General features: G+C 30.0%; 1 protein-coding gene across 1 annotated transcript; it reads left to right on the plus strand.

Moving 5' to 3' along the window:
- The first annotated feature begins 31 nt into the window (after positions 1–31).
- On the plus strand, positions 32–19,766 carry LOC110707584. The gene is made up of 9 exons (XM_021885612.1): positions 32–339; positions 16,351–16,477; positions 16,563–16,697; positions 16,857–18,247; positions 18,341–18,422; positions 18,518–18,666; positions 18,771–18,988; positions 19,314–19,472; positions 19,585–19,766. Exons 1-9 carry the CDS (start codon positions 32–34, stop codon positions 19,764–19,766), a joined length of 2,751 nt encoding a protein of 916 aa, XP_021741304.1.
- Positions 19,767–25,735: the final 5,969 nt, after the last annotated feature.

Genomic DNA, 25,735 nt, shown 5'->3' on the forward strand with positions numbered 1-25,735 from the left:
GGGAATTCCTTTGAATGCCAAGTATTTGAAGATGGTGGATTATGATAGTTTGATAGATAAGATGTTGGTCAGATTACACTGCTGGAGTAGTAGGAATCTTTCATATGCAGCTAGGGTCACCCTTATTAATGTAGTGTTAATGAGTCTGCATACTTATTGGGCTCAATGTGTTTTACTTCCCAAATCAGTCATTGATAGGATTAACCAGCTTTGCAGAGCTTTCTTATGGAGTGGTAATGATGTTCTTTCTATAACTCCACCAATTGCCTGGGATTGGTTTGCAGACCTAAGAAGGCAGGTGGTCTTGGAATTAGAGATTGCAGGAAGTGGAACAAAGCTGTTCTGGGTGTTTATGTTTGGAAAATAGCCAGGAAAACTGACTCTCTCCGGGTCAAATGGGTACATTAAGTTTACATTAAAGGTGAAAATTGGTGGGATTATGTTCCAAAGAAAGATGCTGGGTAGGCATGGAATTGTTATGCAAAGTTAAAAATGATTTGAGGCATGGTTTTACTTCTAAGGGATGGCTGAATAACAAGTACAAAATCAGGGATGGGTACAACAGGTTGGAAGGTGATTTGGATAAGGTTCAATGGTGTAAATGGGTTTGGAATTCCTTCAATATCCCAAAACACACCTTTATTGTATGGCTTGTTGTTTTGGGAAGACTTAAAACTTGAGATAAGCTATTCCAATATAAGGTGAGTAATAGCAGTGACTACTTGCTTTGTGGTGATGCTGTGGAAACTTGCAGTCATCTTTTCTTCTCCTGCAATTTTAGAAGGAAGGTGTTGAAGGTTGTTTCTCATTGAATTGGGTTTGATAAAAATCAAGTAGACATCCTTCACAACTGGAAATTATGGAAAGCTGAGGGTAGGAACCATGTTCAGAAGAATTTGATCTTGGCTAGTTTGACTGCTGTTGTTTACAGTATTTGGCTTGCTACGAATCATGCTCTCTGGCATAGTGTTGTGCTCAGACCTGAGTTCATTGCTAAGGTCATTAGAAGGGAGGTGGTGACTAGGTGTTAGCTGCTAATCAATTATACTTGGACAATTGCTGACTGTAAATGGCTTCATCAGCTTAGAAACAGTGTCTAGTTGTTTCTTGATAGTCATTTTTCTGTATGCTGGACTGTATTAGCAGGTTTTTTTCATTGTGTATCTTGTGCAGGTCTTGGTTCCCCTGTGCCCTTCCTAGAAGGTACCAGGGGTCTATGAACCTGGTTTCTGATTATTGTGTGTCCTGGTACCCTTCACATAAGGTGAACATGATACCCTTGAGTCTGATGGGGGTGGTGTGCCTTACTTGTAAGGCTTGTGTAGTTTGGTGTTTCCTGGTTTGACAGGTTGTAATTTCTTGTACATTTGTACAGTTTCTGTTTATAATACTTTTCTTACTTTCCAAAAAAAAAAATCAATCAAATGAATTCAAACACAATAAAAAAAAAGCTTTTTGAATTAAATGAAAGTTAAACACATTCAAACAAAGCGTTTTTATTCGAACAAAAGTTAAATGCATTCAACGAATCTCATTTAATCAAATGATAGTCAAACACATTCAAGAAAAGATTTTTGAATTAAATGAAAGTCAAACGCATTCAAACAAAGTTTTTTGAATCAAATGAACGTCAAACACATTCAAACAAATCTTTTAAACCTAAGGAAAATCTAAAACATTTAAACAAACGTTTTGAATCAAATGAAAGTCAAATAAATTCAAAGAAGCTAATTGAATCAAATGACAATCAAACACATTTAAACAACGTTAAGTCAAACACATTTAAACAAAGATTTTTAATCAAATAAAAGACAAACACATTCAAACAAAGATTTTAAAATCAAATAAAAGTCAAACACATTCAAACAAAGCTTTTTGAATCGAATGAAAGTCTATCCATTAAACAAAGCTAATTTAATCAAATAAAAGTGAAATAAATTAAAGCAAAGATTTTTGAATCAAATGAAAGTCAAACACATTCAAAGAAAGCTTTTTCAATTAAATGAAAGTTAAATGCATTCAACGAAGCTAACTGAATCAGAAAAAAGTCACACACAACCAAAAAAAGCTTTTTGAATCAAATGAAAGTCAAAGACATTCAAACAAATCTTTTGAATCTAAGGAAAGTCAAAAAAATTTAAACACAGCTTTTTGAATTGAACGAATGTCAAATGCATTCAATGAAGCAAATTGAATCAAATGAAATTCAAACACATTTAAACAAATATTTTTTAATCAAATGAAAGTTACACACATTCAAACAAAGCTTTTTTAATGAAATGAAAGACAAACACATTCAAATAAAGCTTTTTGAATCAAATGAATGTCAAACACATTCAAACAAAGCTTTTTGAATCGAATGAAATTTAAATGCATTCCACGAATCTAATTCAATCAAATAAAAGTGAAACACATATAATTAAGCCTTTTGAATCAAATGAAAGTCAAACACATTCAAACAAGGCTTTTTTAATCGAATGAAAGTCAAATGTATTCAACAAAGCTATGTGAATCAAATGAACTTAAACACAATTAAACAAAGCTTTTGAATCTAAGGAAAGTATAACACATTCAAACAAATCTTTTTAAATTGAACCAATGTCAAATGCATTCAATGAAGATAATTGAATCAAATGAAATTCAAACAAATATTTTTTAATCAAATGAAAGTTAAACACATTCAAACAAAGCTTTTATAATGAAATAAAAGTCAAACACATTCAAATAAAGCTTTTTGAATCAAATGAATGTAAAAACACATTAAAAAAAAGCGTTTTTAATCGAATGAAATTCAAATGCATTCAACGAAGCTAATTCAATCAAATAAAAGTCAAACACATAAAAGAAAGCCTTTTGAATCAAATGAAATTCAAACAGAGCTTTTTTAATCGAATGAAAGTCAAATGTATTCAACAAAGCTAAGTGAATCAAATGAACTCTAACACAATCAAACAAAGCTTTTGAATCAAATGAAAGTTAAACACATTCAAACAAAGCTTTTTGATTCAAATGAAAGTTTAAAACATTCAAACAAAGCTTTTTAATTCAAACGAAAGTCAAATTCATTCAACGAATCTAATTAAATCAAATGAAAGTAAAATACATTAGAACCAATCTTTTTGAATAACATGAAAGTCAAACACACTAAAACAAAGGTTTTTGAATCAAATAATAGTCAAACACATTCACATAATTCTTTTTGAATCAAATGAAAGTCAAACCATTTAAACAAAGCTTTTTAAATCGAATGAAGGTCAAATGCATTTAAAGAAACTAATTAAATCAAGTGAAAGTCAAACACATTTAAACAAAGGTTTTTCATTGAAATGAAAGTCAAACACAATTAATCAAAGTTTTTTGAATCGAATGAAAGTCTATTTAATTTAACAAAGCTAACTAAATTAAATGAAAGTCAAACAAATTAAAACAAAGCTTTTTCAATCAACTAAAAGGAAAACACATTCAAACAAATGTTTTTGAATCAAATGAAAGTTAAACACATTTAAACAAAGCTTTTTGAATCAAATGAAAGGCAAATACATTCAAACAAAGCTTTGTGACTCAACTAAAAGTCAAACACTTTCAACCAAAGCTTTTTGAATCTAAGGAAAGACAAACACATTCAAACGAAGCTTTTTTAATTAAACTAATGTCAAATGCATTCAATGATGCTAATTGAATCAAGTTATATTCAAACGCATTCAAACAAATCTTTTTTAATCAAATGAAAGTTAAACACATTCAAATAAAGTTTTTTGAATCATATAAAAGTAAAACACATTTAAATAAAGCTTTTTGAATCAAATGAAATTCAAATGCATTCAACGAAGCTAATTCAATCAAATAAAAGTTAAACACATTAAACAAAGCCTTTTGAATCAAATGAAAGTCAAACACATTCAAACAAGGCTTTTTTAATGAAATGAAAGTCAAATGTATTCAACGAAGCTAAGTGAATCAAATGAACTTAAGCACAATTAAACAAAGCTTTTGAGTCAAACAAAAGTCAAACACATTCGAACAAAGCTTTTTAAATTGAACCAATGTAAAATGCATTCAATGAATCTAATTGAATCAAATGAAATTCAAACAAATTAAAACAAATATTTTTTAATCAAATGAAATATAAACACATTTAAACAAGGCTTTTTGAATGGAATGAAAATCAAACACATTCAAATAAAGCTTTTTGAATCAAATGAATGTCAAACACATTAAAACAAAGCTTTTTGAATCGAATGAAATTCAAATGCATTTAACGAATCTAATTCAATCAAATAAAAGTCAAACACATAAAACAAAGCCTTTTAAATGAAATAAAATTCAAACGCATTCAAACAAAGCTTTTTTAATCGAATGAAAGTCAAATGTATTCAACGAAGCTAAGTGAATCAAATGAACTCAAACACAATCAAACAAAGCTTTTGAATCAAATGAAAGTTAAACATATTCAAACAAAGATTTTTGAATCAAATGAAAGTTTAAAACATTTAAACAAAGCTTTTTAATTTAAACAAATGTCAAATTCATTCAATGAATCTAATTGAATCAAATGAAAGTAAAACACATTAGAACCAATCTTTTTGAATAACATGAAAGTCAGACACACTAAAACAAAGGTTTTTTAATCAAATAAAAGTCAAACACATTCACACAATTCTTTTTGAATCAAATGAAAGTCAAACCATTTAAACAAAGCTTTTTAAATAGAATGAAGGTCAAATGCATTTAAAGAAGCTAATTAAATCAAGTGAAAGTCAAACACATTTAAACAAAGGTTTTTCATTAAAATGAAAGTTAAACACATTCAAACAAAGCTTTTTGAATGGAATGAAAGTCTATTTAATTCAACGAAGCTAACTAAATTAAATGAAAGTCTAAAACATTTAAACAAAGCTTTTTCAATCAAATAAAAGTAAAACACATTCAAACAAATGTTTTTGAATCAAATGAAAGTTAAACACATTTAAACAAATCTTTTTGAACCAAATGAAAGTCAAACACATTCAAACAAGGCTTTTTTAATCGAATGAAAGTCAAATGTATTCAACGAAACTAAGTGAATAAAATGAACTTAAACACAATTAAACTAAGCTTTTGAATCTAACGAAGTTAAACACATTCAAACAAAGCTTTTTAAATTGAAACAATGTCATATGCATTCAATGAAGCCAATTGAATCAAATGAAATTCAAAATTCAAACAAATATTTTTTAATCAAATGAAAGTTAAACACATTCAAACAAAGCTTTCTGAATAAAATGTAAGTCAAACACATTTAAATAAAGCTTTTTGAATCAAACGAATGTCAAACACATTATAACAAAGCTTTTTGAATCGAATGAAATTCAAATGCATTCAACGAAGCTAATTCAATCAAATAAAAGTTAAACACATTAAACAAAGCCTTTTGAATCAAATAAAAGTCAAACACATTCAAACAAGGCTTTTTTAATCGAATGAAAGTCAAATGTATTCAACAAAGCTAAGTGAATCAAATGAACTCTAACACAATCAAACAAAGCTTTTGAATCAAATGAAAGTTAAACACATTCAAACAAAGCTTTTTGAATCAAATGAAAGTTTAAAACATTCAAACAAAGCTTTTTAATTTAAACTAAAGTCAAATTCATTCAACGAATCTAATAGAATCAAATGAAAGTAAAATACATTAGAACCAATCTGTTTGAATAACATGAAAGTCAAACACACTAAAACAAAGGTTTTTGAATCAAATGAATGTCAAACCATTTAAACAAAGATTTTTAAATCGAATGAAGGTCAAATGCATTTAAAGAAGCTAATTAAATCAAGTAAATGTCAAACACATTTAAACAAAGGTTTTTCATTGAAATGAAAGTCAAACACATTCAAACAAAGCTTTTTGAATGGAATGAAAGTCTATTTAATTTAACAAAGCTAACTAAATTAAATGAAAGTCAATCACATTAAAACAAAGCTTTTTCAATCAACTAAAAGGAAAACACATTCAAACAAATGTTTTTGAATCAAATGAAAGTTAAACACATTTAAACAATGCTTTTTGAATCAAATGAAAGGCAAATGCATTGAAACAAAGCTTTGTGAATCAACTAAAAGTCAAACACTTTCAACCAAAGCTTTTTGAATCTAAGGAAAGACAAAAACATTCAAACGAAGCTTTTTTAATTAAACTAATGTCAAATGCATTCAATGATGCTAATTGAATCAAGTTATATTCAAACGCATTCAAACAAATCTTTTTTAATCAAATGAAAGTTGAACACATTCAAATAAAGTTTTTTGAATCATATAAAAGTAAAACACATTTAAATAAAGCTTTTTGAATCAAATGAAATTCAAATGCATTCAACGAAGCTAATTCAATCAAATAAAAGTTAAACACATTAAACAAAGCCTTTTGAATCAAATGAAAGTCAAACACATTCAAACAAGGCTTTTTTAATCGAATGAAAGTCAAATGTATTCAACGAAGCTAAGTGAATCAAATGAACTTAAGCACAATTAAACAAAGCTTTTGAGTCTAACGAAAGTCAAACACATTCGAACAAAGCTTTTTAAATTGAACCAATGTAAAATGCATTCAATGAATCTAATTGAATCAAATGAAATTCAAACAAATTAAAACAAATATTTTTTAATCAAATGAAATATAAACACATTTAAACAAGGCTTTTTGAATGGAATGAAAATCAAACACATTCAAATAAAGCTTTTTGAATCAAATGAATGTCAAACACATTAAAACAAAGCTTTTTGAATCGAATGAAATTCAAATGCATTTATCCAATCTAATTCAATCAAATAAAAGTCAAACACATAAAACAAAGCCTTTTAAATGAAATAAAATTCAAACGCATTCAAACAAAGCTTTTTTAATCGAATGAAAGTCAAATGTATTCAACGAAGCTAAGTGAATCAAATGAACTCAAACACAATCAAACAAAGCTTTTGAATCAAATGAAAGTTAAACATATTCAAACAAAGATTTTTGAATCAAATGAAAGTTTAAAACATTTAAACAAAGCTTTTTAATTTAAACAAATGTCAAATTCATTCAACGAATCTAATTGAATCAAATGAAAGTAAAACACATTAGAACCAATCTTTTTGAATAACATGAAAGTCAAACACACTAAAACAAAGGTTTTTTAATCAAATAAAAGTCAAACACATTCACACAATTCTTTTTGAATCAAATGAAAGTCAAACCATTTAAACAAAGCTTTTTAAATCGAATGAAGGTCAAATGCATTTAAAGAAGCTAATTTAATCAAGTGAAAGTCAAACACATTTAAACAAAGGTTTTTCATTGAAATGAAAGTTAAACACATTCAAACAAAGCTTTTTGAATGGAATGAAAGTCTATTTAATTCAACGAAGCTAACTAAATTAAATGAAAGTCTAAAACATTTAAACAAAGCTTTTTCAATCAAATAAAAGTAAAACACATTCAAACAAATGTTTTTGAATCAAATGAAAGTTAAACACATTTAAACAAAGCTTTTTGAATCAAATGAAAGTCAAACACATTCAAACAAGGCTTTTTTAATCGAATGAAAGTCAAATGTATTCAACGAAGCTAAGTGAATAAAATGAACTTAAACACAATTAGACAAAGCTTTTGAATCTAACGAAGTTAAACACATTCAAACAACGCTTTTTAAATTGAAACAATGTCATATGCATTCAATGAAGCCAATTGAATCAAATGAAATTCAAAATTCAAACAAATATTTTTTAATCAAATGAAAGTTAAACACATTCAAACAAAGCTTTCTGAATGAAATGAAAGTCAAACACATTCAAATAAAGCTTTTTGAATCAAATGAATGCCAAACACATTATAACAAAGCTTTTTGAATCGAATGAAATTCAAATGCATTCAACGAAGCTAATTCAATCAAATAAAAGTTAAACACATTAAACAAAGCCTTTTGAATCAAATAAAAGTCAAACACATTCAAACAAGGCTTTTTTAATCGAATGAAAGTCAAATGTATTCAACAAAGCTAAGTGAATCAAATGAACTCTAACACAATCAAACAAAGCTTTTGAATCAAATGAAAGTTAAACAAATTCAAACAAAGCTTTTTGAATCAAATGAAAGTTTAAAACATTCAAACAAAGCTTTTTAATTTAAACGAAAGTCAAATTCATTCAACGAATCTAATAGAATCAAATGAAAGTAAAATACATTAGAACCAATCTGTTTGAATAACATGAAAGTCAAACACACTAAAACAAAGGTTTTTGAATCAAAAAAAAGTCAAACACATTCACACAATTCTTTTTGAATCAAATGAAAGTCAAACCATTTAAACAAAGATTTTTAAATCAAATGAAGGTCAAATGCATTTAAAGAAGCTAATTAAATCAAGTGAATGTCAAACACATTTAAACAAAGGTTTTTCATTGAAATGAAAGTCAAACACATTCAAACAAAGCTTTTTGAATGGAAAGAAAGTCTATTTAATTCAACGAAGCTAACTAAATTAAATGAAAGTCAAACACATTTAAACAAAGCTTTTTCGATCAACTAAACGTAAAACACATTCAAACAAAGGTTTTTGAATCAAATGAAAGTCAAACACATTTAAACAAAGCATTTTGAATACAATCAAAGTCAAACACATTCAAACAAGGCTTTTTTAATCGAATGAAAGTCAAATGTATTCAACGAAGCTAAGTGAATCAAATGAAATTAAATACAATAAAACAAAGCTTTTTAATCTAACGAAAGTCAAACACATTCAAACAAAGCTATTTAAATAATACCAATGTCAAAGGCATTTAATGAAGCTAATTGAATCCAATGAAATTCAAACAAATTCAAACAAATATTTTTTAATCAAATGAAAGTTTAACACATTCAAACAAAGCTTTTTGAATGAAATGAAAGTCAAACACATTCAAATAAAGCTTTTTGAATCAAATGATTGTCAAACACTTTAAAACAAAGCATTTTGAATCGAATGAAATTCAAATGCATTCAACGAAGCTAATTCAATCAATTAAAAGTCAAACACATAAAACAAAGCCTTTTGAATGAAATGAAATTCAAACGCATTCAAACAAAGCTTTTTTAATCGAATGAAAGTCAAATGTATTCAACGAAGCTAAGTGAATTAAATGAACTCAAACACAATCAAACAAAGCTTTTGAATCAAATGAAAGTTAAACACATTCAAACAAAGCTTTTTGAATCAAATGAAAGTTTAAAACATTCAAACAAAGCTTTTTAATTCAACCGAAAGTCAAATTCATTCAACGAATCTAATTGAATTAAATGAAAGTAAAACACATTAGAACCAATCTTTTTGAATAACATGAAAGTCAAACACACTAAAACAAATGTTTTTTATTCAAATAAAATTCAAACACATTCACACAATTCCTTTTGAATCAATTGAAAGTTAAACCATTTAAACAAAGCTTTTTAAATCGAATGAAGGTCAAATGCATTTAAAGAAGCTAATTAAATCAAGTGAAAGTCAAACACATTTAAACAAAGGTTTTTTAAGTAAATGAAAGTCAAAGACACTCAAACAAAGCTTTTTGAATGAAATGAAAGTCTATTTAATTCAACGAAGCTAACTAAATTAAATGAAAGTCAAACACATTTATACAAAGCTTTTTAAGTCAACTAAAAGTAAAACACATTCAAACAAAGGTTTTTGAATCAAATGAAAGTTAAACACATTTAAACAAAGCTTTTTAAATCAAATGAATGTCAAACACATTCAAACAAAGTTTGTTGAATTGAATAAATCTCAAATGCATTCAACAAAGCTAATTCAATCAATTAAATGTGAAAAAAATAAAACAAGTTTTTTGAATCAAATTAAAGTTAAACACATTAAATCAAAGCTCTGTGAATCGAATGAAAGTCAAATGCATTCAACGAAGCTAATTGAATCAAATGAAAGTCACACACAATCAAACAATGCTGTTTAAATCAAATGAAAGTAAAACAATTCAAACAAATCATTTGAATCTAAGGAAAGTCAAATACATTCAAACAAAGCTTTGTGAATCAACTAAAAGTCAAACACTTTCAACCAAAGCTTTTTGAATCTAAGGAAAGTCAAACACATTCAAACGAAGCTTTTTTAATAGAACTAATGTCAAATGCATTCAATGATGCTAATTGAATCAAGTTATATTCAAACGCATTCAAACAAATCTTTTTTAATTAAATGAAAGTTAAACACATTCAAATAAAGTTTTTTGAATCAAATAAAAGTAAAACACATTTAAATAAAGCTTTTTGAATCAAATGAAATTCAAATGCATTCAACAAAGCTAATTTAATCAAATAAAAGTTAAACACATTAAACAAAGCCTTTTGAATCAAATAAAAGTCAAACACATTCAAACAAGGCTTTTTTAATCGAATGAAAGTCAAATGAATTCAACAAAGCAAAGTGAATCAAATGAACTTTAACACAATCAAACAAAGCTTTTGAATCAAATGAAAGTTAAACACATTCAAACAAAGCTTTTTGAATCAAATGAAAGTTTAAAACATTCAAACAAAACTTTTTAATTCAAACGAAAGTCAAATTCATTCAACGAATCTAATTGAATCAAATGAAAGTAAAACACATTAGAACCAATCTTTTTGAATAACATGAAAGTCAAACACACTAAAACAAAGGTTTTTAAATCAAATAAAAGTCAAACACATTCACACAATTCTTTTTGAATCAAATGAAAGTCAAACCATTTAAACAAAGATTTTTAAATCGAATGAAGGTCAAATGCATTTAAAGAAGCTAATTAAATGAAGTGAATGTCAAACACATTTAAACAAAGGTTTTTCATTGAAATGAAAGTCTATTTAATTCAACAAAGCTAACTAAATTAAATGAAAGTCAAACACATTTAAACAAAGCTTTTTCGATCAACTAAAAGTAAAACACATTCAAACAAAGGTTTTTGAATCAAATGAAAGTTAAACACATTTAAACAAAGCTTTTTGAATCGAATGAAAGTCAAACACATTCAAACAAGGCTTTTTTAATCGATTGAAAGTCAAATGTATTCAACGAAGCTAAGTGAATCAAATGAAATTAAATACAATAAAACAAAGCTTTTTAATCTAACGAAAGTCATACACATTCAAACAAAGCTATTTAAATTATACCAATGTCAAAGGCATTTAATGAAGCTAATTGAATCCAATGAAATTCAAACAAATTCAAACAAATATTTTTTAATCAAATGAAAGTTAAACACATTCAAACAAAGCTTTTTGAATGAAATGAAAGTCAAACACATTCAAATAAAGCTTTTTGAATCAAATGATTGTCAAACACATTAAAACAAAGCATTTTGAATCGAATGAAATTCAAATGCATTCAACGAAGCTAATTCAATCAATTAAAAGTCAAACACATAAAACAAAGCCTTTTGAATGAAATGAAATTCAAACACATTCAAACAAAGCTTTTTTAATCGAATGAAAGTCAAATGTATTCAACGAAGCTAAGTGAATCAAATGAACTCAAACACAATCAAACAAAGCTTTTGAATCAAATGAAAATTAAACACATTGAAACAAAGCTTTTTGAATCACATGAAAGTTTAAAACATTCAAACAAAGCTTTTTATTTCAAACGAAAGTCAAATTCATTCAACGAATCTAATTGAATCAAATCTAAGTAAAACACATTGGAACCAATCTTTTTGAATAACTTGAAAGTCAAACACCCTTATACAAAGGTTGTTGAATCAAATAATAGTCAAACACATTCACACAATTCTTTTTGAATCAATTGAAAGTCAAACCATTTAAACAAAGATTTTTAAATCGAATGAAGGTCAAATGCATTTAAAGAAGCTAATTAAATCAAGTGAAAGTCAAACACATTTAAACAAAGGTTTTTCATTGAAATGAAAGTCAAACACGTTCAAACAAAGCTTTTTGAATGGAATGAAAGTCTATTTAATTCAACGAAGCTGACTAAATTAAATGAAAGTCAAAAACATTTAAACAAAGCTTTTTAAATCAACTAAAAGTAAAACACATTCAAACAAAGGTTTTTGAATCAAATGAAAGTTAAACACATTTAAACAAAGCTTTTTGAATCAAATGAAAGTCAAACACATTCAAACAAAGTTTGTTAAATTGAATGAATCTCAAATGCATTCAGCAAAGCTAATTCAATCAAATAAATGTAAATAAAAATAAAACAAAGTTTTTTGAATCAAATTAAAGTTAAACACATTAAATCAAAGCTTTTTGAATCGAATGAAAGTCAAATGCATTCAACGAAGTTAATTGAGTCAAATGAAAGTCACACACAATTAAACAATGTTGTTTGAATCAAATGAAAGTCAAACAATTCAAACAATTCATTTAAATCTAAGGAAACTAAAATACATTCAAACAAAGCTTTGTGAACCAACTAAAAGTCAATCACTTTCAACCAAAGCTTTTTAAATCTAAGGAAAGTCAAACACATTCAAACGAAGCTTTTTTAATTGAACTAATGTCAAATACATTCAATGATGCTAATTGAATCAAGTTATATTCAAACGCATTCAAACAAATCTTTTTTAATCAAATGAAAGTTACACATTCAAATAAAGTTTTTTGAATCAAATAAAAGTAAAACACATTTAAATAAAGCTTTTTGAATCAAATGAAATTCAAATGCATTCAACGAAGCTAATTCAATCAAATAAAAGTTAAACGCATTAAACAAAGCCTTTTAAATCAAATGAATGTCAAACACATTCAAACAAGGCTTTTTTAATCGAATGAAAGTCAAATGTATTCAACGAAGCTAAGTGAATCAAATGAACTTAAACACAATTAAACAAAGCTTTTGAATCTAAGGAAAGTCAAACACATTCAAACAAAGCTTTTTAAATTGAACCAATGTCAAATGCATTCAATGAAGCTAATTGAATCAAATGAAATTCAAACAAATATTTTTTAATCAAATGAAAGTTAAACACATTCAAACAAAGCTTTTTTAATGAAATGAAAGTCAAACACATTCAAATAAAGCTTTTTGAATCAAATGAATGTCAAACACATTAAAACAAAGCTTTTTGAATCGAATGAAATTCAAATGCATTCAACGAAGCTAATTCAATCAAATAAAAGTCAAACACATAAAACAAAGCCTTTTGAATCAAATGAAATTCAAACACATTCAAACAAAGCTTTTTTAATCGAATGAAAGTAAAATGTATTCAACGAAGCTAAGTAAATCAAATGAACTCAAACACAATCAAACAAAGCTTTTGAATCAAATGAAAGTTAAACACATTCAAACAAAGCTTTTTATATCAAATGAAAGTTTAAAACATTCAAACAAAGCTTTTTAATTCAAACGAAAGTCAAATTCATTCAACGAATCTAATTGAATCAAATCAACGTAAAATACATTAGAACCAATCTTTTTGAATAACATGAAAGTCAAACACACTAAAACAAAGATTTTAGAATCAAATAAAAGACAAACACATTCACACAATTCTTTTTGAATCAAATGAAAGTCAAACCATTTAAACAAAGGTTTTTAAATCGAATGAAGGTCAAATGCATTTAAAGAAGCTAATTAAATCAAGTGAAAGTCAAACACATTTAAACAAAGGTTTTTCATTGAAAGGAAAGTCAAACACATTCAAACAAAGCTTTTTGAATGGAATGAAAGTCTATTTCATTCAACGAAGCTAACTAAATTAAATGAAAGTCAAACACATTTAAACAAAGCTTTTTCAATCAACTAAAATTAAAACACATTCAAACAAATGTTTTTGAATCAAATGAAAGTTAAACACTTTTAAACAAAGCTTTTTGAATCAAAAGAAAGTCAACCACATTCAAACAAGGCTTTTTTAATCGAATGAAAGTCAAATGTTTTCAGCAAAGCTAAGTGAATCAAATGAACTTAAACACAATTAAACAAAGCTTTTGAATCTAACGAAAGTCAAACACATTCAAACAAAGATTTTTAAATTGAATCAATGTCAAATGCATTCAATGAAGCTAATTGAATCAAATGAAATTCATACAAATTCAAACAAATATTTTTTAATCAAATGAAAGTTAAACACATTCAAACAAAGCTTTTTGAATGAAATGATAGTCGAACACATTCAAATAAAGCTTTTTGAATCAAATGAATGTCAAACACATTAAAACAAAGCTTTTTGAATCGAATGAAATTCAAATACATTCAACGAAGCTAATTCAATCAAATAAAAGTCAAACACATAAAACAAAACCTTTTGAATCAAATGAAATTCAAACACATTCAAACAAAGCTTTTTTAAACGAATGAAAGTCAAATGTATTCAACGAAGCTAATTGAATCAAATGAACTCAAACACAATCAAACAAAGCTTTTGAATCAAATGAAAGTTAAACACATTCAAACAAAGCTTTTTGAATCAAATGAAAGTTTAAAACATTCAAACAAAGCTTTTTAATTCAACCGAAAGTCAAATTCATTCAACGAATCTAATTGAATCAAATGAAAGTAAAACACATTAGAACCAATCTTTTTGAATAACATGAAAGTCAAACACACTAAAACAAATGTTTTTGATACAAATAAAAGTCACACACATTCACACAATTCTTTTTGAATCAATTGAAAGTCAAACCATTTAAACAAAACTTTTTAAATCGAATGAAGGTCAAATGCATTTAAAGAAACTAATTAAATCAAGTGAAAGTCAAACACATTTAAACAAAGGTTTTTCATTGAAATGAAAGTCAAAGACACTCAAACAAAGCTTTTTCAATTGAATGAAAGTCTATTTAATTCAACGAAGCTAACTAAATTAAATGAAAGTCAAACACATTTATACAAAGCTTTTTAAGTCAACTAAAAGTAAAACACATTCAAACAAAGGTTTTTGAATCAAATGAAAGTTAAACACATTTAAACAAAGCTTTTTAAATCAAATGAATGTCAAACACATTCAAACAAAGTTTGTTAAATTGAATAAATCTCAAATGCATTCAACAAAGCTAATTCAATCAATTAAATGTGAAAAAAATAAAACAAAGTTTTCTGAATCAAATTAAATTTAAACACATTAAATCAAAGCTTTTTGAATCAAATGAAAGTAAAATGCATTCGACGAAGCTAATTGAATCAAATGAAAGTCACACACAATCAAATAATGCTGTTTGAATTAAATGAAAGTCAAACAATTCAAACAAATCATTTGAATCTAAGGAAAGTCAAATACATTCAATGATGCTAATCTAAGGACTTTCAACCAAATCTTTTTTAATCTAAGGAAAGTCAAACACATTCAAACGAAGCTTTTTTTAATTGAACTAATGTCAAATGCATTCAATGATGCTAATTGAATCAAGTTATATTCAAACGCATTCAAACAAATCTTTTTTAATCAAATAAAAGTTAAACACATTCTAATAAAGTTTTTTGAATCAAATAAAAGTAAAACTTATTCAAATAAAGCTTTTTGAATCAAATGAAATTCAAATGCATTTAACGACGCTAATTCAATCAAATAAAAGTTAAACACATTAAACAAAGCTTTTTGAATCAAATGATAGTCAAACCTATTTAAACTAAGCTTTTAAAATCTAATAAAAGTCAAATGTATTCAACGAAGCTAATTAAATGAAACGAAGTCAAACACAAGCAAACAAAGGTTTTTGAATCAAATGAAATTCAAACATATTCAAACAAAGCTTTTTTGAATCGAATGAAAGCAAAATGCATTCAACGATGCTAATTCAATCAAATAAAAGTGAAACACATTAAAACAAAGCATTTTAAATCAAATGAAAGTCATTTACATTCGAACAAATCTTTTAGAATCATTGAAAGTAAAATGCATTTGAAGAAGCTAATTGAATCAGATGAAAGTCACACACAATCAAACAAAGATTTTTGAATCAAATGAAAGTAAAACACATTCAAACAAATCTTTTGAATCTAAGGAAAGTCAAATACTTTCAAACAAAGCTTTTTGAGTTGAACGAATGTCAAATGCATTCAACGAAACAAATTGAGTCAAATGAAATTCAAACATATTCAAACAAATCTATTTTAATCAAATGAAAATTAATCACATTCAAATAAAGCTTTTTGAATCAAATGAAATTCAAACACATCAAAATAAAGCTTTTTCAATCAAATGAAAGTCAAACACATTTAAACAAAGCTTTTTTAAACGAATGAAATTCAAATGCATTTAATACAATCAAATAAATGTTAAACACATAAAACAAAGCCTTTTGAATCAAATGAAAGTCAAACACATTCATGTCCAAATTAGATCCAAGGATCTTCAGCATCAGATTTTCTGTACCTTTGTGTATGGCTTGCATTCTATTCATGACAGATTACCTCCTTGGGATGGTATTTCTAGTCTTGGAGCTTTTTCTGGACCTTGGCTTGTTGTTGGTGACTTTAATTCTGTTCTCAATTCTTATGATAATATTAATGGTAATGCTGTCACTGATTATGAGGTTAACCATTTTAGAAGTTTTTGTTGACAATCTTGATCTTTGTGAGCTCAAGAGTAAAGGTTCTTTTTACTCTTGGTATAATAAGGGTCATGGTGATACTAGAATTGCTACAAGGATTGACTGGGGGCTAGTGAATCAGGCTTGGTTGAACAAGTATTCTCATGTTGAATCTATTTATCTTCCCTCTCTCCTTTCTGATCACAACCCTCTTTTGGCTAAAGTGTGTAGATTTGTTGTTGCTAAGGGGAGACCTTTTAGATTTCTTAATTACCTAGCTGGTCATGTTGACTTTTGTTCTATTGTGGAAAACAGCTGGCATAGTGTTACAGATTCTTCTGCTATGGTTACTATTTGGTAAAATTTGAAATCTGTGAAAAAGAACCTGAAAGATCTGAACACTAAGTACTTTGCTAATGTTGATGAGAAAGTTGATGTGGCTCTTGCCTCTTTGAAAGCCATTCAAGACCATCTTGCTGTGGATTATTCTAACTCTGACCTTCATGTTAAACAGGCTGAAGCTGTAAATATGGTGAAGCATTGGATGTATATCCAGGAGTCCATTTATAAGCAGAAATCTAGGGTTGATTGGAATAAGCTGGGGGACTCCAGTTCTCACTACTTCTTTTCTGTTATGAAGCACAGGCAAGGTAGAAATAAAATTGATTCTATCTTCATTGAAGATGATGTCCTTTTAAAAGATCCTATGCTTATTGAAAATGAGATTGTGGGGTTTTATAAAGGGCTCCTTGGTTCTAGTGCTAGTTATCACCCTGTTGTTGACTTGGCCACTATTAGGAGAGGTTCTCAACTCAGCTCTAGCTCCATTGATATTTTGACTTCTGTGGTTACTACTTATGAGATTGATAATGCTCTAGCTCAGATTAGAGATGATAAGGCGCCTGGAATTTATGGTTTCAATGTTGTTTTCTTCAAAAAGGCTTGGCCTATGATAAAAACTGATATCTATGCTGCTATCTTCTTTTTCTTTGAGACTGGTGTCATTGCTAAGCAGTGGAATTGTACAACAATCACCTTAGTGCCTAAGGTTCAGCATCCTTCTTATGTCAAAAAGTTTAGGCCTATTGCTTATTGTACCATGTTGTACAAGTTGATCTCTAAAGTTCTCACAAAAAGGATTTCTAAAGTGGTGGGGACTGTTATTAATGATGCTCAAGCTGGGTTTATCCCAGGTAAGCACATTAGTGACAATATTCTCCTGGCTACTGAATTGATCAAAGGCTACTCTCATAAGTTTGTTTCTCCTAGGTGCATGATTAAGATTGATTTGAGGAAGGCCTATGACTTTGTTGAATGGCCCTTTTTGCAGACTGTTTTAGAAGAGCTTGGTTTCCCTCATTCTGTTGTGAAGTGGATTATGACTTGTGTCTGTTTTTTTTCTTACTCTGTAATGGTTAATTGCTTTCCTGATAAGCCTTTTTTTGCAAAAAAAGGTCTTAGGCAAGGAGATCCTATGTCACCTTTTCTCTTTGCTCTATGTAAGGAGTACCTATCTAGGTTCCTTAAGGAAATGACTTGGAATCCTAATTTCAATTATTATCCTAGATGTGAGAAATTAGGTATTACCCACATGATGTTTGCTGATGATCTTCTCCTCTTCTCTAGGGCTGATTCCATCTCTATTCAGCTTCTCTTGCTGACTTTCCAGAAATTCTCTTGTGCTTCTCGTCTGATGGCTAATTTAAGTAAGAGTGAGGTTTATTTTGGAGGCATCTCTGATTTTGATAAAGATCAGCTGCAAACTGTTCTTGGGTATGAGTAGAGGTAGTTTGCCTTTTAGATATCTTAGGGTGCCCTTGTCTTCTAAAAAGCTTGTTGTTGCTTAGTGTGGCCTTTGGTTGAAAGGGTTACTGCTAGATTGGATGCTGGACTTCTAGACACTTATCTTATGCTGGCAGGTTTCAGCTTATCAAAAGTGTTCTCTTTGGTATTTAGGCTTATTGGGATCAAATTTTCATTCTTCCTAAGAAGATTTTTAGGGAAATTGAAACTAAGTTCAGGATTTTTCTTTTGACTGGGAAGAACACTTATGCAAAAAAGGCCCCTGTCTCCTGGCATCATATGACTCTTCCTAAGGTTTGTGGTGGCTGGAATATTACCTCTCTTGGTGATTGGAATAAAGCTGCTATATGCAAGGTTCTTTGGGATCTTGCTCACAAATCTGACAATATGTGGGTGAAATGGTGCATACCTATTATTTCAGCAATAGGAATATTTGGACTGCTACCATTCCCAAGAAATACTCTTGGGTTTTGAAGAAAATCTTGACTTGCAGAGATATTATTGATGATATTGGTGGCTGGTCCTCTATTATGAAAAATGGGAAAATGAGTATTGCTAAACTTTATGCCCGGATTCGACCACAGGCTCCTAAAGTAGGGTGGAAAAGAATTGTTTGCAATAACCAAGCCGCTCCTAAGAGTATTTTCATTACTTGGTTATCTCTGCTTGATAAATTTGCCACTAAGGACAGAATTGTTAAGTGGAATGCAAGTTGTGATCCTATTTTTTTTTTTTTTTTTTCCAGAACTCTTGTGAAACTGTCTCTCACTTGTTCTTTTGATGTCCTTACTTTAAGACTATTTGGGAACAGATTTTGAAGCTTCTTGATGTGAAAAAAGCAGTTCAACCCTTTCACATTGAACAAAAATGGATAGTTAAGAATTGAAGGAAGTGTAGCAGCAAGGGTAGAGTATACTCTACGTGTTTTGCTGAGGCTTTCCACAGTATATGGCTAAAGAAATAGTTTTATGTTTACAGGTGACTATAAACCTGTAAAAATTGTTTTTAAAGACATTATTTTTCAATTTGCTATTAGATGTAAGGGAACAGACAGGAAGCTGCTTCTACTTCACTGAATTTCTAGTGTTGCAGTTTGTTTTTGGTCTGTTGTTTTCTGGTGCTATTCTAGTTGGGTGGCAGATGGTTTCTGGTCAGTTTTTTGCTTACTTTGCTGCCTGCAGACTTCTGCAGCCTGGTTTTTTTTTGTTGCAGTTGCTGGTTGGTTTCTGGCAGCTGGTTGCTATTTGGGGTTGCTGTTTCTGTTTTGTTCCTGTTGTTGTTCTATTGTTGTTCTATTGCTGTTGCAGTGCTATCTAGCTGTTTCAGATCTGCTATAGGTTGTTCAGGGTGGCAGCTGGTGGCTTGGGTTGCTCTTGGTCTGCACGCAGTACTGGCAGCTGTTCTAGTCTGCTGTCAAACTATCAGTTGCTGGTGCTGCTGTTCTGTTCTGTTGTTGCTGTTCCTGGCTGCTGATGTTGCTGTTTTCTAGCCTGCTGCTGCTGGTTTTGGTCTGCTGCTACTGCTGATTTTAGTCAGTTATTGGATTTATTTTGTTTTCTGGTGTTTTGCTTGGTTGTTTTCTTGAGGTTGTGCTTTCCCTCTTTTGTCTTGTCCTGTTGCTTTCGAAGCTGAGTCTAGGTGGGGGTTGTGGGGTTTGGTGTTTGTTACTTCTTAGCTTTAGTAAGTTGTAACTTCCCGTTTTGGTAATAAAATTCTCCATATTTACCAAAAAAAAAAATGTCCAACACATTAAAATAAAGCTTTTTAGTACGAATGGAAGTCAAATTGTAGGGAATTTTTAAAGCGTTAATCCCTAGTTTGAACCCCACTTTGATCATACACTAAAGTACGGTGGCGTCCAAAGGGAAAGAAGATAGAGCAAAAGAGTCGCCAACAAGTTTTAGGAACTTGTAAACCATTCACGAGATGAAGGTTACACCCCTTAACGATCCAAGAGATCGTCAACTCCATAAGGTCTTGAACCAAATAGGGTTCGGGGATGAAGGTACAAATCCAACCTAAAAGAGATTGAACCTGCCCTAATAATAGGCCTCTACTTTATTCTGATCGTATTCATGTGCGCTTTCTGACTAACATACAATCAATAGGCTTAACCCTAAACCTGTTTAATCTATGTTGGTGGAATATAATGCACAAATAAAACTACTATTGGCGATCACTTGAATCAGAATCAAATTAACCTTAAACAAGATTAATAATTATCTTATTAAGAGTGATTACAAGTACAAATTCCCTTTAAATATGCATAAAAGGTGTGATCAAGCAATAACAATAAATAATCAAGCAACATAATAAATAATCATCAAAATAATAATTATAATCATGAATCATAAAAATATTCATAATAATGTTAAAGCATAATAATAGCAAGATCCTAGGCATGATACTAACAAGATTAATAACAAACCCTAGCATGTCACTAAAAAAATAATCAAAGCTTTATCCCTAACATGATACTAACAATCATAAATATTAGGAAAAACATAGGAATCACCATACTTTTAATCATACTTAATATTAAAGTTACCCTAGACATGATTCTACGAATATCATAATAAGAACATAAGCATGATTTCTATATAATAACATCAATTAATCAATTAAAGAACTTACTTGTATGCCTTGGACCTCTTTCTAGTAACAAAATACACACGTTAGTAACTTCAAGGAAAATAATAAACAAACAATTAAATTAAATAATTGAATGAGACACTAGTAGAAAAAATGCTATTTTAACACCTTATTTGTAACCAACAACATTTTATTAGTTACAAATACTATATTTGTAACCAACATTTGCCATGTTTGTTACAAATAGAATAGTATTTGTAACGAACAACATAATGTTAGTTACAAATACATCTTATTTGTAACTAACATCGTATAGTTGGTTACAAATACATCCTATTTGTTACAGACAACATATAGTTGGTTACAAATAGGATGGATATTTTTCTCTATTCTTATAACCGCCCATTTTCCCCACTTCTCACCGTTTTTCTTTTAATGGGTTGGAAAGCCTAATCCAAATATAAAAGGCCCATATATAAGTTGGAAACCTAAACTAATTCACAAACTCACTCAGCCACCCCCCTCTACCTTTTTCCATCTTCTCTTTTCTCAACTCTCTTATGAAATCCTTATTCACTCCATAGGTATGTCATTTCTCTATCTTCTCCAAACTCCATTTTCTCTCTCTTCTTAACTCCAACATTGTTGCAAGTTCTTCACTCATCGACCATTCAAGTTGCTTCACCGTTTGACACCATGTTGTTCCACCGTGCACCGTCGACCACCGACTACATTGCTCCACCGTACAGCGTCGACCAGCCACGAAAGCTGAGAAGAATGCTAAGCACCCACAAAATAATTATTCAGGGCGAGCATTAAGATGTCAAGGTTTTTAATTCAGATTCGATTTTTATTTAGGTTACTGTATAGATCTAGTTATTCTTGTTTTTATATATTTTTTATTTAAGTCTTGATTATAATTAATTTGTTGATATAATTGTAATTTTTATACACTTTTTTGAGAAAATTGTATAATTTTATATTTTTGGACGTTTTTTAATGTGTAATTATAATTTATAGTTTTTTTTATCTGATTTTTTTTTAAATGAAACCTTAGATCTGATTATACTTGTGTTTGTTAATTTTGAGATAGTTTTTTGTGTTAACTTTTGTTTAATTTTGTTTATTTCTTGACAATTTTATACGGGTGGTGAGGTGGTTTTTCGTGCATTGGTTGTTGTGGCGGTCGGGGGTGGGGGAGAAGGAGTACATGTTAGGTTGGGAAATTAGTACAACGCGATTTTTTTTATGGGTGGTGGTGCCTGTCACGGTGTTGGGGTCTGGAGAATCGTGGTGGTAGTGAAGATAGTTCGCGGTGTAGGATAGTGGGTTGTGGTTGTGAAGTGGGGGTGAGGGTGGGGGCGGGTTTGGGTCATGGGCAAGGGCAGTGTTAGGGTTAATAATAATAATAATAATAATAATAATAATAATAACAATAATAATAATTAAATTTGCATCGACCTAGCATTTGCTAGGTTTTTTTTAATATCGAAAATGAGCATTTGTAACCAACAATTAACATGTCCAATACAATTAGGTACCTATTTGTAACCGACATATCCATTGTGGGTTACAAATATTTACCTATTCGTAACTAACAATTGAATTGTTCGTTACAAATGGGTGCCTATTCGTAACTAACAATTGAATTGTTTGTTACGAATAGGCACCCATTTGTAATGGACAATGTCCGTTACATTTGACAGGACTATTTGTAACCCAAGTACTTGTAACGGCCAATGTTGGTTACAAAAAGCCCGTTTTTATTAGTTACAAATAGCGTTTTTTCTACTTGTGAGAGATTTGGGACCAAACCATCAGAAATTAAAACCTTTCACGTCTAGAGCGAAGGCAACTTCGAATTATGCTAGGTGTATCAAAGTCTAATGAATGCGAAATTTTATATTTGAGAGAAGGCTAGTTTAGAAAAGAGAGAGAGAGAGATTAAGAGAGAATCTTGATGAGAGTTGATGAATCTATAGAGAAAATCAGCCAAAAGATAAAACATCAAAAACAGAGTTCAGACGCAAAAAACCGGATTAGCGCCAAACGCTAACCTTAGTGCCAGGCACTAAGGCTAGCCCGAGGCGCCAAGCGTAGCGTCAGGCACTACAGCTGGCGTTCGGCGCTGACTAAGAAATTGACATGTTTTCTTAAAATCAGATAGAAATTGCCGTACAGGAGGATAAAATCGTATTTTCCTCAAAAACGTTCTTTGATTCTGATTAAAACTCTAAAAAGTCAACAAAAGTCAATTTATCAATGTTAATTGAATTAGGAATGAAAAGAACCTTCTAGAAGAATCTAAAAGATTAAAACCATTCCTAATTGCATTAGGAATGATAAATCCATATTAGGCCCTCCTCTAGACCATTAGGCCGCATATAAGGTTCAAACCAAGCCCAGTTCAATAATTTGGCCATAACTTCCTCAATATTCATCGGAATTGGGTTTATAATATATCGTTGGAAAGCTCTTTTCAAGCTCCGTCCAACTACACTACTATTGGACCCATATCATGGACCAACCAAACTGGATTGGCTGTTTTCTTAAAATAGGTTTTCAAAAATAGAGGGAGGAGAGAAGAAATTAAAACTATCCGCAACACTAAACTTTCCACACTTTAACTTCATTCGATTATGATTCGACATGTAAGGTACTCATCACTGGGTTTGGTTTTGGGGAGAGACAAATGGGTGTCTACAGAAGCTCCCACTTTGACAGAGTTTTGAGAGACGCAAGTTTCAAAAACAAAAGTCAAAGTATCGATAGGGACGGAGAATGATTCAGAACGTTCTGCTTTCCTAAATTACTCTTATAACGCCGATACCTGCAACCTAGCGTTAGTTAAACAGATAAAAGAGTTAAGAAATGCGTATCTTGCATCGTCAAGCACACGTCTCTGAAAGTAATTGATTTGTTGCCTCTTTACTGTTTTGATGTCCTCCTGCCAAGAGAATGCTATCCCGCCTGAAAACCGCTACGCTTGTAACTGCTTCCAATATTGAAGATTGCTTCGCTTGAAACGACATTCTTCCGCTTTGATAATACTCCATAAACTAGGGAACACTATCGAAGATTGCTTCGCTTGAAATAATCCTCTTCCGCTTTGTGACCATCTTCCACATCTAAGGGAACATGATCGAAGACAACTTCGCTTGAAATCACCTTCAGTTGTTTTTAACAACTTTCCACAATATAGGGAATGTTGTCGAAGATATCCTCGCTTGAAGGTATCCCCATTTGTTGCAATAATTTTCCAAAGGAAATTACCGAAGATCTCCGCTTGTCGATCTTTAAAAGTTTGCTTGAACTTTGCTTCCGCTATGCCAGTACGTCGCCGCTTTTACTGCTTGAACCTGTATGTCGGTGCCCTTTGCTGAATGAATGAACCAATACGTTGGTGCCATTTGCGAATGAACCAGTATGTCGGTGCTTTTTACGGTGAGCCAATGCTTAGGCGCTTTAAGCTAAGTGAGACAATCTTTCATCAGGTCGATCACTTTATGCAATCAAGCCAATTACCGAAAATCGTGTCAAATTGCTTAGAGGGGCTAACTTGCTTACCAAGGAACCCAAAATATATTGCAAAAGGTTAGAACCATTATGAGTGGTTGAATGTTCAGGCGCCGCTGAAATAACATCAGTGCCAATTAACTGGCTGTAGCGCCAGACGCTGGAGTTAGCGCTAGGCGCCAAGCCTACTTGTTGACGCCAATTCTCAGAACTTCATTTGCTTCGTTCTTCACTAGTAGAAAAAATGCTATTTGTAATGCTCTATTTGTAACTGGCGTATATTATGCTATTTACAGAAGCATCAGTAGTAACCGACTAATATAATGCCAGTTACAAATTCCATATTATTAGTAACCAACGTAGTAAATGTCAGTTACTAATATGTGGTGTATCTTTATTTGACATTTTATTAGTAAGTGACTAAATAAATGTAAGTTACAAATGTTCGGTCACAAAAAATTTGACTAAAAAACTTGTAACTACCTTACAAACGCCGGTTACAAATACTTAGTCTACGAGTGTTAGGTAATGAAATGCTTAATATGGAAAGTATTTTCTTGTTATTTTTCTCCATAATTCACGATTTGATGAATTGTCATTTATATTCAATGTTTCAGAAATATGGGATTTTAAAACTTTTTGTTTGAGTTTGCAAGCATAGCTATTGTTTGGGACTGAAATTATGCTGTTGATCGACTTGGTCCCCTGCAACCGACTTGAGTTCATTCGGGTTGTGGTGTTTTTTTGTGTGTTTGGTCTTGAGGATATAGATATTTTCTTCTCTTCCCATTCATGTACTCCTGCCATTCAATGTGTAAGGTTTATAGTTCTGTATATTTAGGTGTTTGCGATTGCTTGTTTGATCAGTGGTTTTGGCGCGCGATGCTTCATGATTGTAGCTTTTCAATCATTCTACAAAAAAGTAGATTTCATTAGCATGTGTCGTTGTAGCATGTTATTAAATTTGTATCTTTGATTGTTATAGTTGCTATTAAATTTGTATCTTTGATTTTGTAGGTTCTATTAATTGAAATTTCAAAATTAATCCTGCTTTTTTTCGTATTCTATATCTTGATGCAAGTTTTGGTGTTTTGATTATAAAATTTGTGGATGAAAGGATTTGGGTGTTACATATTCTGTCGAATTTAGTTGGTTTTGTTTTATTTTAGGCTTAAAGATTGTTGCTTTTTAATATGATCTGGATCATGTTTATTTTGCCTTACTTCGAGTATTTGATTGGTTATATATGGTTGAATTTGCTTTTTATTGGAAATATTCTGTGGTGCTAATTGTAAGGGGTCAAAATCAAATTAGTTTTCTGATAATTTTGACATTTGATGATGATATTTT

This window comes from Chenopodium quinoa, unplaced genomic scaffold (assembly GCF_001683475.1).
Source record: "Chenopodium quinoa cultivar QQ74 unplaced genomic scaffold, ASM168347v1, whole genome shotgun sequence".
Lineage (NCBI taxonomy): Eukaryota > Viridiplantae > Streptophyta > Magnoliopsida > Caryophyllales > Amaranthaceae > Chenopodium > Chenopodium quinoa.